The 12,510-nt window shown below is 38.8% G+C and overlaps 1 protein-coding gene across 1 annotated transcript in view; it reads left to right on the plus strand.

Annotated features, from left to right (window-relative positions):
- The first annotated feature begins 3,375 nt into the window (after window positions 1-3,375).
- tmtopsb (teleost multiple tissue opsin b) overlaps window positions 3,376-12,510 on the plus strand; it is a 30,574-nt gene continuing 21,439 nt past the window's right edge. Inside the window, exons 1-2 of the mRNA XM_017414051.3 lie at window positions 3,376-3,933; window positions 9,855-10,183. Coding sequence (XP_017269540.1) covers window positions 3,543-3,933; window positions 9,855-10,183 — 720 coding nt within the window. The 5' untranslated portion in view covers window positions 3,376-3,542. The remainder of the gene's footprint in view (window positions 3,934-9,854; window positions 10,184-12,510) is intronic.

The following is a 12,510-nucleotide window of genomic DNA, read 5'->3' on the forward strand; positions in this document are numbered from 1 at the left end:
TAAATGTTGTCTTAAAACAACTCCGATCCTAAACATTTCATATTTGCTCATGTGAACGCAGCTTTATAAGCCGTTATAGTGCTGTCACTGTAGAATTAAAGGGCTATTCCATCAGAAACATGAGATTCCAGTTGAATGTGCATCCAGGAAGTGTGTTTTAAAGGTTTATAAAATAGCATTTACATGACCAGTTATGAGTATTTTTTAGATTGGAGTTGTTTTAAGACTGCAGCAATCCAGTCCAATCAAAATTCAACTATTCCTCCAAACTGACATCATGAAAAGAGCTATCTACAACAGGTAAGATGTTGTTTGTTCATAACCATTCCATAGAATCCCACTTCAGAAGATTTTGAACTATTCCTTTATTTATACAGCCAATCAGTAGGTAACCAAGACACTATAAGGCAACTTTGGGTTCACTGCAGCCTGATTCTGTGACTTTGTTGTGTTGTTTTCTTCAGCTGAGCAGCATTCTTCCAGTTCCCCGTGAGATAAAACCAAACTAAAAGCCTGTGTGCTCGAATCAAACACTTCAGCTTCATGTGTTTGTAATGTCTGTGTGATGAAGACCCAAACTGCAGGCTCCAGGACAAGTGAAACTCGAATATAAAAAAAGTGAAGTTCAATAATGAAAACAAAATGAATGACCAGATATAAAAACAAAACAACATAATCAAAGAAGCAATGCCCAAAAAGAGGAGCAGGAAAACCTTCTCATGGACCCAGAGAGCAAACAGTACGACTGAACAAGAGAGTAAATATGATGGAGAAGTGATTGCCAAGTGGGAACACCAGGGCTGATGAGCAGATGGAGTGCAGATGTGAGTGGGGAGCTGAATACCGGAGCATCTGAGGGGAAAACGATGGTAAATGACCGACGGAGGAAACTAACATAACATAACATGCTGAACACAAGAAAACAACAAGAACATAACTAAACACAATTATAATAAACTCAAAACGATCAAAGCAACACATGACCCCGGGATCATGACCTTTTTATTACCAGCAGGAGCACATTGTCTTGTTTCAGTGTGTATTTTTTTTTTTTTTTTCATTTTGAGTCACTTTGGTTTATTTCTGGAAAAACAACAAGCTGGAGGATGAAGCGGTCTTGGTCAACACTGAAACTGTTTTTTTTTTTTTAATTCTTTGAAGGCTTTTGCTTTTGGCACAAAACCACCAAATCTTTTTTATTTAGTTATTTATTTTTTTTGACATTTTGAACATCTATAGTTGCTGCTGAAACGAGACACCGAAATGTGACATTTATATGCAGATTTGTATTTAAATGCATAAAACTTCAAACAAACAAATAAACTTGATATTCATGTATTCATTTCTTATCGTAATAAATACACTTGCTGGGGGGGGGGGATGTCTGTGATTTTTGATGTGTTAATCTCATTTTTATTAATACGGAGCAGTGAAAATATTCCTGATTGCACAGCTGTGTGTTGATTAAAAGAAATTTTATTTATTCTCATTCAAAATCCAAACATGTTATTGCACAAAAATAAAAAAGTAATCACTGTTTCTTCTTGCTGCCCTCACATAACTTTATTAACTCTTTGTTCAAATGTACAAGGCACGTAGATGTTAACTATTTCCTAAAAATTGGTCTGACTGGGTTTTTGTAAATATTTTATTCGAGTTATTGCTTCTTAAATCTTCACACCTTTGTAAGTCATGATCTAATGAACTGAAAATTATTCAGTTTAAAATAAGAAATAAAAATTCATTTGGTCTTCTAGACTAATCTTAAAGGTACCTGTGGTGTTTTCTTTAGAAAATAATAAATAAAAAATTGGAAACTTTAGTGCTTGAAAATGTTTGCAAAGTTCATCTTTACAGATTTTAAAAACCAACCTTCCATGCCACATTTTTAAACAAAGATCTGTATGATCTGTTGACCCTCAAAGTGTGTGTTGGGGATGACCCTCAGCTACTACCAAATCACATTTTAGCTCAATATTTGTTACAAATTAATTGAGTTATAGACATTTTTTGTGCTGGATAAAGTCATCGATGGTGGCTGTCTTGAATCAAGCTCATTCCATAAGTTAATCAGTTGTCGATGTACATCCAATTATTACTTTCTGAGAGTTTCATTAAAAACCACCCAGTGGTCATGAGATATTTCGCTAACAGACAATGGCAACGGCATGATCACCCAACACCATGAAAGGCTGAAGCAAGCCCAGTTTAACAAATAAAACAAAAACAGACAAATGGTCACATTCATGTTATCATAAAAACTAATCTAATATGGTGCCTCTTCCACTAAATGTTTCATCTGAAAAGCTCAGAACATCAACAGCATACCAGTGCGTGCACTTTTTACTTTGATTGAAAGATTAAACCAGACACAAACAAGTTTGTGTTCAAATATGTTTTCAAACTCACTCGGCTGTAACGTCTTGAGCAGATGTTAGACGCATCACATCTCCAATAAAATTCTCATCGTTGCTCTTTAAACGGTTTGAAAATTGCATTAGGGTTAGTATTATTAGCCTGATTTGGTTTTCCAGCAGATGTGTTTTTTTTTTTTTTAATGTGAAGTGAAGCAGCCCTGCATGTATAATTTCATTAAAGGTCACATTGTATTTAAGGTCACATGAAGTGCATGAGGCACTTCACATAATATCAGTAAGGGCATAATCAGAAACATGGGTGTGTTCTTTACAAAGATGGAAAGGTTTACCGACTGTTTGTCATTTTAGAACCAGGTTGTAGGCACATGTTCCAAAACCTCTATATACTGTTCTGCATTGATGGTGCCTTTCCAGATGTGTCATGCCAGACGATGTAATGCACCCCCATGCCATCAGAGAGGCTGGCTTTGGAACTGTGCGCTGCCAACAAGCCAGATGGTCCTTCTCTTCTTTACACAAAGGACGAGTCGTTCGTGGTTTCCAATAAGAATGACACATTTCGATTCGTCTGACCCCAGAACCGTTTTCCACTTTTGCCTCACTTCATTTTAAGCTAGCTTTGGCAGAGAAGACGGCAGCGTTTCTGGATGGTGTTCACATGAGGCTTCTTTTCTGCATGATAGAGCTTTAACTAGCATACAAGGTATCAATGCATATTGGAACTGGGATGGTAGAAAGAAACCTCTGCAGAGACCTTCATGTATGTCTGTTCATCAGCTTCTTAATTAAAAATGTGCCTTTGTGTCAGCATTTTTCTACTTCATTTTGTTGTTGTTGACTTATGCGATGATTTCATTGAGAATGAAGGATTGAAAGTAAATTTGTGACACTCCCCCCCCCCAGTTGAGTTTTTATCCCCGCGGGCGCGTTAAAAGCCGCAGTCGCCGAGGCGCACTTTGCGCACCACGGTGATGGCAAGACCTGGAGCGCGCGGCGGAGGGGCGGGTCTACAAGACACCTGGATCTGCTTCTCTAAGACTTCATTCATTGCACAACTGGGTCTCAGGGACAGGACACCCTATTTTACAAATGAGCGTGATTCCCGGAGTCCGCGCGCCCTCGCTCCTCCAGATGAGCTGACCGCATGAGAAGCGCCGAGACCGGATGGTTCTGGTCCAAGCTCCGCGCCTCAGCCCGGCGATGATCGCTTCAAACGCGAGCCCGAGCTGCGCGCGCTGCCACGGGGAGGTGACCACGGGCCCGCACGGCTCCGCGCCCCCTCCGTCCCTGAGCGCCACCGGGCACCTGGTGGTGGCGCTGTGCCTGGGCTTCATCGGCGCCCTCGGCTTCCTCACGAACTTCCTGGTGCTCGCGCTGTTCTGCCGGTACCGGGCTCTGCGCACGCCCATGAACCTGCTGCTGGTGAGCATCTCCGCGAGCGACCTGTTGGTCAGCGTGCTGGGGACCCCGTTCAGCTTCGCGGCCAGCACGCAGGGGCGCTGGCTGATCGGGCGCGCGGGGTGCGTTTGGTACGGGTTCATTAACGCATGTCTGGGTGAGTCAGCAGCCGCTTTTATTCTGTTCAGCACCATGTGTCAGCAGAGACTGAATAATAATAATTAGAATAATAAAAAAAAACAAGTTCAGATGTTCCCTCTAACTCGACTGCAACTCAGAAAGTGCATCTTATAATGGATTGTATTATTTTCGATGCACGATGATCCATTCAGCGCAAAAGTTCTGAAACAAAACTAACAAAACCTGTGCTGCACTTGTGTTTTTCTTCTTGCATGATCAACACGAAAAAGGCTGCAATCACTGCCTGCAGCTGTCCAACATAAAGATCCAGCTACTTTCCAGTTACATTTCAATTTTGTAAACTGCAAATCAATAAGTTGCAAAAAGTGCAGTTTGCTGTTCTGTTAAGTGCACCAGGCTTCCAAACTTAATATACAAACAAACAAATATGTGACTCTCCATCATTTTCTTTTTTGCCCGAAAGTGATCACTGCTCCATCATGAGTGGGATGCACACTAAAATAAAACAAGGAAAAAGCATTTCTAGTGCATAATAAATCATCTTTTCTTGTTCATCCAAAGCTGTGTTTATATCTAAGCACATGTTGACAGGAAGTCAAACCAGTGACCTGTTGGTTTCAGGGCAATCACTCTGATCAGGGTTTATTGATTTAGGCTCACAGCTCAGAAGCTGAAGAGTCCAGATTTTCCAGCCACTGGAGCGCTGCAAACTGAAGCAGAAAGGTGAGGGGCTGACCCCACCATGCTGATCAGTGGTCTCACTTCAGATCTTCTCTATTTGTGGTTTAGATTTTATGAAGAATTGATCTGTTGTGGACTTAAGTTCTCATTTTCCTGGCCCTGCCGACTGATTTAATCCCGGCTTTTCTGCTTGGACTCTGAGGTCAGAACAGTGAGCTGCGGTTTGGAGTTTCTTTAGTTTTCAGGTGCTGTGCATCAATATGTTGTTGCTCCTAATCTCTTGTTTCCTGGTCTGGACTTTAAAAATAGTCTCAAATATTGGGTCTTAAAACACTACAAATTGACAAAATTAATGGGAAAGAGCAGATCTGGAGACTCAGTCATGCAGAAGAAGTTAAATATTGCAGAAGACAAAGGGGAAAGCACTGTAACTAAACAAGAGGTAAAAATGAAAAAATAATATAAGCAATAAGAGGGGAAAACAAACTATGAAGCTTTGCACAGAACACATTTATTTGGCCTGAACTGAATGCAGAATTATTAGTAATCAGTTAAATACTGACACATAACATAATATTCAATGTAAAATAAGCCTAAAAAGTTAAATATATCCAATTAATGAAATAATAATAAAAAATGGTGTAATGAGACAAAAAGGCAAACTGAAAAAAAAAGGATTTGGGAAGTATCCCATCCTCTGGGAGGCTGAGTCAGCAGTTTGGAGAATAACAGCTGCGTCACTGAATGTTTTCGTTCTGCTCCACAGAGCAGGACAATAAAAGAGGAGAATAGAAACAGCGAGGTGACTTCTGGACTTGTATGTACAACCACGTGGTGTGAACAGTGTGATGCTAAAAAACAAAAACATTTAAATCATTTTAAAGTCAATACAAAATTTTAAAAAGCTGTAAAAAGTAAAACACTGAACCTCTGTGTGATTTCATATTGATCTGATAAATGCTCGTGATAAAACCTGCTTGTTACAAAATGATAGGTTTTGTTTAGACCTTCGTTCAACTAAGAAATCTAAATAAGAAATAAACTCTTGAGATTTAAAAACTCTCATTTAAGAATAACCTAGGCTGTAAGAAAGCTTTTAGTCTGTCTTCACTGCTCACAAAACAAAAAGCTGCTTTTAGATGTAAAAGTTTGTAACTTAAGACATTCAAATGTATGTTTTTTTTTTTTTTGTTAATGTGAATTCAGCCTTTGTATCAGGGGCTGTAAAAAAAAAAAAAAGAAAGTGGACAAAATAAGTGTCAGACTTAAAAATAAGTAGAAGTGGCTTAACAACTACACAATCCACTGGAAATGGTCTGGAACTGAACTGAAAGTTAATGAAAAAGCAGCCAAAGTCCAAATAAAAACGTATAAAGTTTACCTTAAAGCCTGGAGAAACATTGATCAAAACCACTTTAAAGGATTTGCTTTAAACCAAATATAGAGAAATAAAAAGATGAGTCAAGGCTTTTGCTGTGGTTTGCTAATTGAACTCTGCATGATTTGAAACGTGAAATACTTTCTTTATTTAACAAAAAAAGTTTCAAAGAGTTATATTCATAATGCGGGGAAAACCACAAACCGGTAAGAAGTTATTTATTAGAACTGGAGTGGGGTTTGTTCAGGCTGCCTGAATGAGGGGATAGGCTCCCCGGCATCAAACATTTATTAAGTAGTAATAAGTGATTGACGGTTTGAATTGATTGCCTCGTAGGAGAAAAAAAACACCTAATTGCTTCGCATCGTATTAATAGATGCTGAGATGATGCTTATTTATTTATAAAGTGGGACTTAATGTGATTTTAATATCTTTTAATGGAATGAGATCAAAGTCGACTGTGTTTAATTGCAGCCCACAGAGGAGATTTAGCTTGAAAAGCCTTGCTTCTTTAAAAATAAGCCGCCGTGTGCTCAATAAAGCTGCAGTTCGGATATTTAGCAGTGGTGCTCTGTGGAAAGTATAGATAGCTGTACACAGCTCTTTGAATGACCTCAGTGTGGAGAAATTAAGTTAAATTTTGATGATGAGCTAGTCTAAGCAGGGCCAGGACCTTTATTGTTTGTTTCAAAGTAAATTTAATAAATTAAACTAAAATTGAATAGAGAAAATGGACACTTTTTGGATTTGCTGATCTCTTTTTTTGTCGTAGTGTTCAGTGTTTTTAATAAACTCTAACAGAAATAAATAAGGTAACAATTCTCTGCAGGATAATTAGTAATGCACATATTTGTGGACATTTTTTTTTTCATTCAACTGTAAGAAATGTACTTTGTTTGAAGACAAAACCATTTAACTGCTATTATGCAAACAAAGTTGTTCACTTATGACACTGAATCAATCAGGTTACAGGAGATACGGGTGTGATTGTGCTGCAGCTGCTTTGCCGTCCTGATCAGAAACAAAAGAAGTGACGTAACAAAGAAGGGAAACACAGAAAGAGGCATAAAGCAGAAGAACAACACAGGAAACCACAGCGATTATCACAGATAAAATGAGAAGCCAGAGTCAGTGAGAGATGATTAGCTCCTGTGCTGACTCAGGTCTGGGACTTGGAGGTCATTAATTTTACTATAACCCTGTTCCACACCTTTCAGGAGGTGGGTGAGGAAGAACCAGGCCTCAGGTGAAAAACCCATTAAAATGCACGCAGGAGAAAGAAAGTGGGCCATGTATGAATCAAACCCAGCGTTAGGGGGATTCATATTCCCTCCAGGCTCAGGGTGCACATTGTGTAGTCGTCACAAGAAATTAATGGAAAACTGGCCGCTGCTGAGCAAGCAGACCATCCAAATACAAAAAAGACCACTTTCACACGCCGAGGAGGTCTGGAGTAATTGTATTTTTTGCAATATTTGTTTTATCCACACATACTTAAACTTCCTGTCATAGTTCTTTTTTTGTTCTTTTATCTATTCAATGCCCCTATTATAGTCTTGTAATGGATAAAATCAGCTGGTCTGAAGAATAGTTTTGTTTTTTGCACTAGAAACTGAGAAAAAGAAAACATCATCATGTGACGGAGCTTGGTACCAGATGATGACATTAGCATCATTAAATAATTAGAAATTTCTCAAACCTAAAGAAGATTGTAATGGTTTCACTCAGCGGTCTGTCATCTTACTGGTTTGGGTTTATATTCAGCAGGTAACTCTGATTAAATAATTTATCTGTTGTTTATGGACACGTTAGCTTTGGTCATGTGATCAAGGTTAAGCCTTGACTCGAAAACCTATGATTTAAGCCAGCTTGGAAGCTACTATCTTTGGCCCTGTTTTTATTCCCTTTAAATAGTTTTTATCCAAAATTCTTTCTCAAACAATGAAACTTTATTTAATTTTGTGCTATTCTTTCTTTAGAGGCTAGCGGTGATGTGAAACTATGTGTCAAGTAAGTAAAAGAATTTAAGAACAAAGCAATCGCAACATGAAAGTTGAATCAAGTGAAGATAAAATATGCACAGTGATTATAATTGTACTGTTTAAGTATTATTTATAAGTCTACATCCAGTGGATGTTCATCATGAATGGATGTTTGAAGGCTACACTTGTAGAGTCCATCTAAAGCAGGTAATTGATGACAAAATGAAGCGACTCATTTTTATTCTGCTACCTGTGAACACACAAACCAGAACAGATGTCCAATAAGAACATTTATCTTTTCAAGACTCGCTCTTCTTCTTTTCACCTCGCTGTGCACCACCAGCAACCCATGCATGTCCAGATGCTAAGACGCATTTACAGCCAATCAGAGCGCTCCATTTCAGGAGCGCGTGATTGTGTGTAATTAAAGTTCTTGTTGTGAAGTCAAAGTGCCTCTTGATCAGCACTTTAGTCCGTATGTGCTGATTAGCTTTAATTATGGACTAAAAGTTGCTTCAGACACAGGTACCTCCATCACTAAATATGTTTATCTGTTATCAGTTATATTTTAAAAAAAGGATTGTTGAAGGTTTTGCTAACGTCTGTATCCACTTTAATACAAGACACTGCCTCACTGAATAGGTGTTTATAGTTCACATGACCACAGACCAGGTCACAACACAAGATTTGAGCCAAAAATGGGAATTTTCGGGTTCTGCACTCTTCTAGAAATATATATCCTTCGCCCCTTTTACTCTTTTTTTTTCATCTTAGCTGTAGTTGTGATTTTACCAACTAATTTAACGTCGTCAGACAACAGTAATGCTGGCATCTGACTTTGTTCCTTTAAAAGTGAAGCAGATAAATGTGAATTTCGACAAACAAACCATGATTTCTGCAGCCAATCAGGATTTTGATCAGCGTTTTTAACAATCCTACAAGCAGCTGACTGTGAAAATGATTTTATGCCTCAGTTAAACTGTTGTTATTTTCAGTACATTTGATTTTAAAAGTACTGTAACTGACTTACCATCCTGAAAAACACTTTGCTATCTTCTTATAACTTCCTCCTGCTTAACTACTTTAATTTTCATGAAGCTTGACAGCTGTGGGTTGTTGCAACAAGTGTTGAGGAGTTGTTATTTTGCATATAAAGTTTAAAAGTGTTTTCTCCTGAATAATGACAGTGAGCAACCTCTGTAGTTTTTTTTTGTTGTTCTGAACAATTTGGCAAAAGAAAGTTGCTAAGAGCTTAAATTAAATGTGATTACAAAACATTTACCTGGTGTGTTTTTCTTCTCACTCATAAGTCTGGGTTGATAAAACAAAGCGTTCAATTGTTCACCCAAAGCTAATTCAGTTTGCATTCCACTACACCAACCCAGAAACTTTCATTTGTTGTTAAATACAGAATAAAACAGGCCTATATATTTAACTATGCTTCATAAATTTAATATTTTCCACACTGTATGCATCATTACTGTAAAGACAATGATGAAAAGTCAGTAATATTGGTAAAGCTACTGGAAAAGTTTGAAAAATTGTTGCATGAATTGGATAGAAAGTCGTCACAATCAAAGCTAATTTTGACATTTTACCAGAGTAAATGTCAGTGGATTATGTTTTTGATGGTGCCCCACAGATCCAAAATTAAGACACATTAAGATGATCAAAGCAAGTGGAACATCAGCTTCTCCTTGCATCTAAATGCATCCTAATCATTTTCTTGGAAACAGAGCAGATGCTCCACTTTGGAGAATCTTCTTGCTGGCTCCTGAAAGCCTGAATAAAAATCCAATTTAGTTAAAATCATTGTTTTGTATTTTTTTGTTTGTTTTTTTTGCCACTTTTACAGGACAGCATCTTGTAACACGTGCCCCTCTTTCTTTCCCTCAGGTATCGTCTCCCTGATTTCCCTGGCGGTTCTGTCTTACGAGCGTTACTGCACCATGATGGCACCCACTATTGCTGACGGCAGAGACTTCCGCCCGGCGTTGGGAGGGATCTGCTTCTCCTGGCTCTACTCCGTGGCCTGGACCGTGCCCCCGTTGCTGGGCTGGAGCAAGTACGGACCCGAGGGCCCCGGCACCACGTGCTCGGTGGACTGGAAGACCCAGACGCCCAACAACATCTCCTACATCATCAGCCTTTTCGTCTTCTGCCTGGCCCTGCCCTTCGCCGTCATCGTCTACTCCTACGGCAAGCTGCTGCACGCAATCAGACAGGTAAGATGTTTTCTGTTACAGGTGTTGGAATGAAACCATTTTCACTTGTTTGGAAAAGAGCAATTAAATCTGCTCTAATGTAGATTTTAGGTGAGACTGGATTTGAAAACTTGATAAATGTTCTGATCTGAAAATCAGGTTTGGCTTCTTTACAACGTCCTCATTAAGGCTGTTTAGGAAATATTTTGCTAACAGACAAACAGGGCTGACTCCAACAGTTAATGCCAAAGATCTTGTGCAAAGACGAATGCTCATGGTATGTGTTGGGGATGACTCGCAGCTACTACCACACCTAATTTATAGTCCTTTTTGGTGTGTTTTCTGGGGTCAGCTGGCTCTGAAAGTTAATTGGTTGTAGATGTGCATCCAATGATTCCTTTCTAAAAGTTTCGTTAAAATCTGTAAAGTCGTTCAGGAGAGGCATTGCTATCACACAGACAAACACACACACATAGACACGGGCAAAAACATGATCACCTGCCTTTTACCAGTGGGTGATAAAGAGCTGCTGTTTGACTTATAAAAGCACCTGAAGCTAATTGCTGGAGCACAAGCTTAATTAATTAAGCTCAACCTGTTATTTGTGTCCCTATATTGTTGCTAAAGTGTTCTTTTTGCCTCTGTCTTGTTTTTGACCAAGTGTGAAAGTGAGTTTTGTGCTCGTTAAAGCGTTCTCTTTCTTTGTAAAGCTTTATTTTTTAGCACAATAAGAGCACAAAGGAAAAGTGTGAAAGTTAAAAAAAAAAAAAAAACCATTTCAAGACGAGTACAAGCATCTGATCGTGAATGAGGCTAGATTCGATCTCTCTTTATCTCACTAAACTGACTCACAGGTGAAGATATTCTCTGTGGGTTCGGTTGTTAAGACCTTGTTGAGAAAACCAGGTTCAAGGAAGGCTTTTAAGGGTCATAGCCGAAAAAAAGGAAGAGGGGAGCAGATAAGAGCAGCGCAGAAGTGGTTTTTGACAGAATTACAGAATACACGTCTTCATTGAATACTTCTGAAGTGTTCAGACCTCTTTACTCATTGTCACCCTATCACTGAGGACAAAAGTAAAAAAAAAAAAAAATACTAACTGTGCAACTGGGAGTCTGTAACTCCCACTGATGAAACTGAAGTTCGTTGCAAGTGTGTTTTTTTTTAATGACCTGAGGAGGAGAGCTCATTCTGCACAAATTATCCACAGAAAGAAGAAATAAAAATAACATGACTCATTAGGCCTCATCTAGCAACTACTTCTACTAACAAGAGGTTTATCAAGAGTTTTCTGAAGAGTAGAATTTATTTGTTAGCAGGATGTGAAAAGTAGAGCATGAAAAAGCATGTTACATTTTTTTTTAAGTGATGCTAATTTCACATGCTGCTCTGGCCTTCACAGCAACATTTGATCAATCATTCCTCGCTGGTTCTTCTATCTTTGATCACCTCAGCGTGTTTATTTAGGAATTTGTTAATGATAAAAAACATTTATTAGATTATTTTGAGCCAAAAATAAAGTTTCTACAGAAAAACATAAGTATCAAGACATCATCCTCAGTAATAAACAGCTTCACAAACAAAATATGAATGCAGTGATTGTCCGCCAGTGGCTCCTGAGCCATATCTGGGCTGCAAGTTCATTACGTTTGGCCCCAAAATGATTGAATTATAAAATACACACAATCCCAAAACAAGAATCAGTTAATCAGGAAGGAGAAATGATGACAGTAGTTGACCAATCAGAGTGTTTATTCATACCCAGGTGATCAAACTCAGCTCAGCTGAGACACAAATATTATGGCAGATACCATCTATCTGCACTCACCAGCCACTTTATTAGGTACACCTTGCTAGTGCTGGGTTTGTCTCCCTTTTGCCTGTACTGCCATAACCCTCCTTTTCCGCCTTCAGGTCCGAAGTTATAAGGGATTCTCTACCTCTCTTTGTCTCTCTGTCTCTCTTTTAAGGGCTTCAGGAGGGTTAATTGAAGAGGCTGTGGATCAGTGGTTAGAGCAGTCGACCTCCAGTGAGATAGTTGGAGGTTTGATTCCACCATGGTGCCACATGTTGAAGTTTCCCTGGGCAAAACACTGAACCCCTTATTGCCTGTGATGTGTGCCCCATCCGTGTATGAATGCGATTTAAAGCACTGATTAGACTCTATAGAATGATTTATCAGATCAGCTTTGTAGATATGTAGTAGGTAGGTAGGTACATTTATTTATATAGCACTTTTCAGCACGAGGCGACTCAAAGTGCTTTACAACACAAGAACAAAATTACAGACAGAGTTACAGAACATGACAAGATAACTAAGCTAAAACATGACAATGCCAACAAAGGTACA

This window comes from Kryptolebias marmoratus, linkage group LG21 (assembly GCF_001649575.2).
Source record: "Kryptolebias marmoratus isolate JLee-2015 linkage group LG21, ASM164957v2, whole genome shotgun sequence".
NCBI lineage: Eukaryota > Metazoa > Chordata > Actinopteri > Cyprinodontiformes > Rivulidae > Kryptolebias > Kryptolebias marmoratus.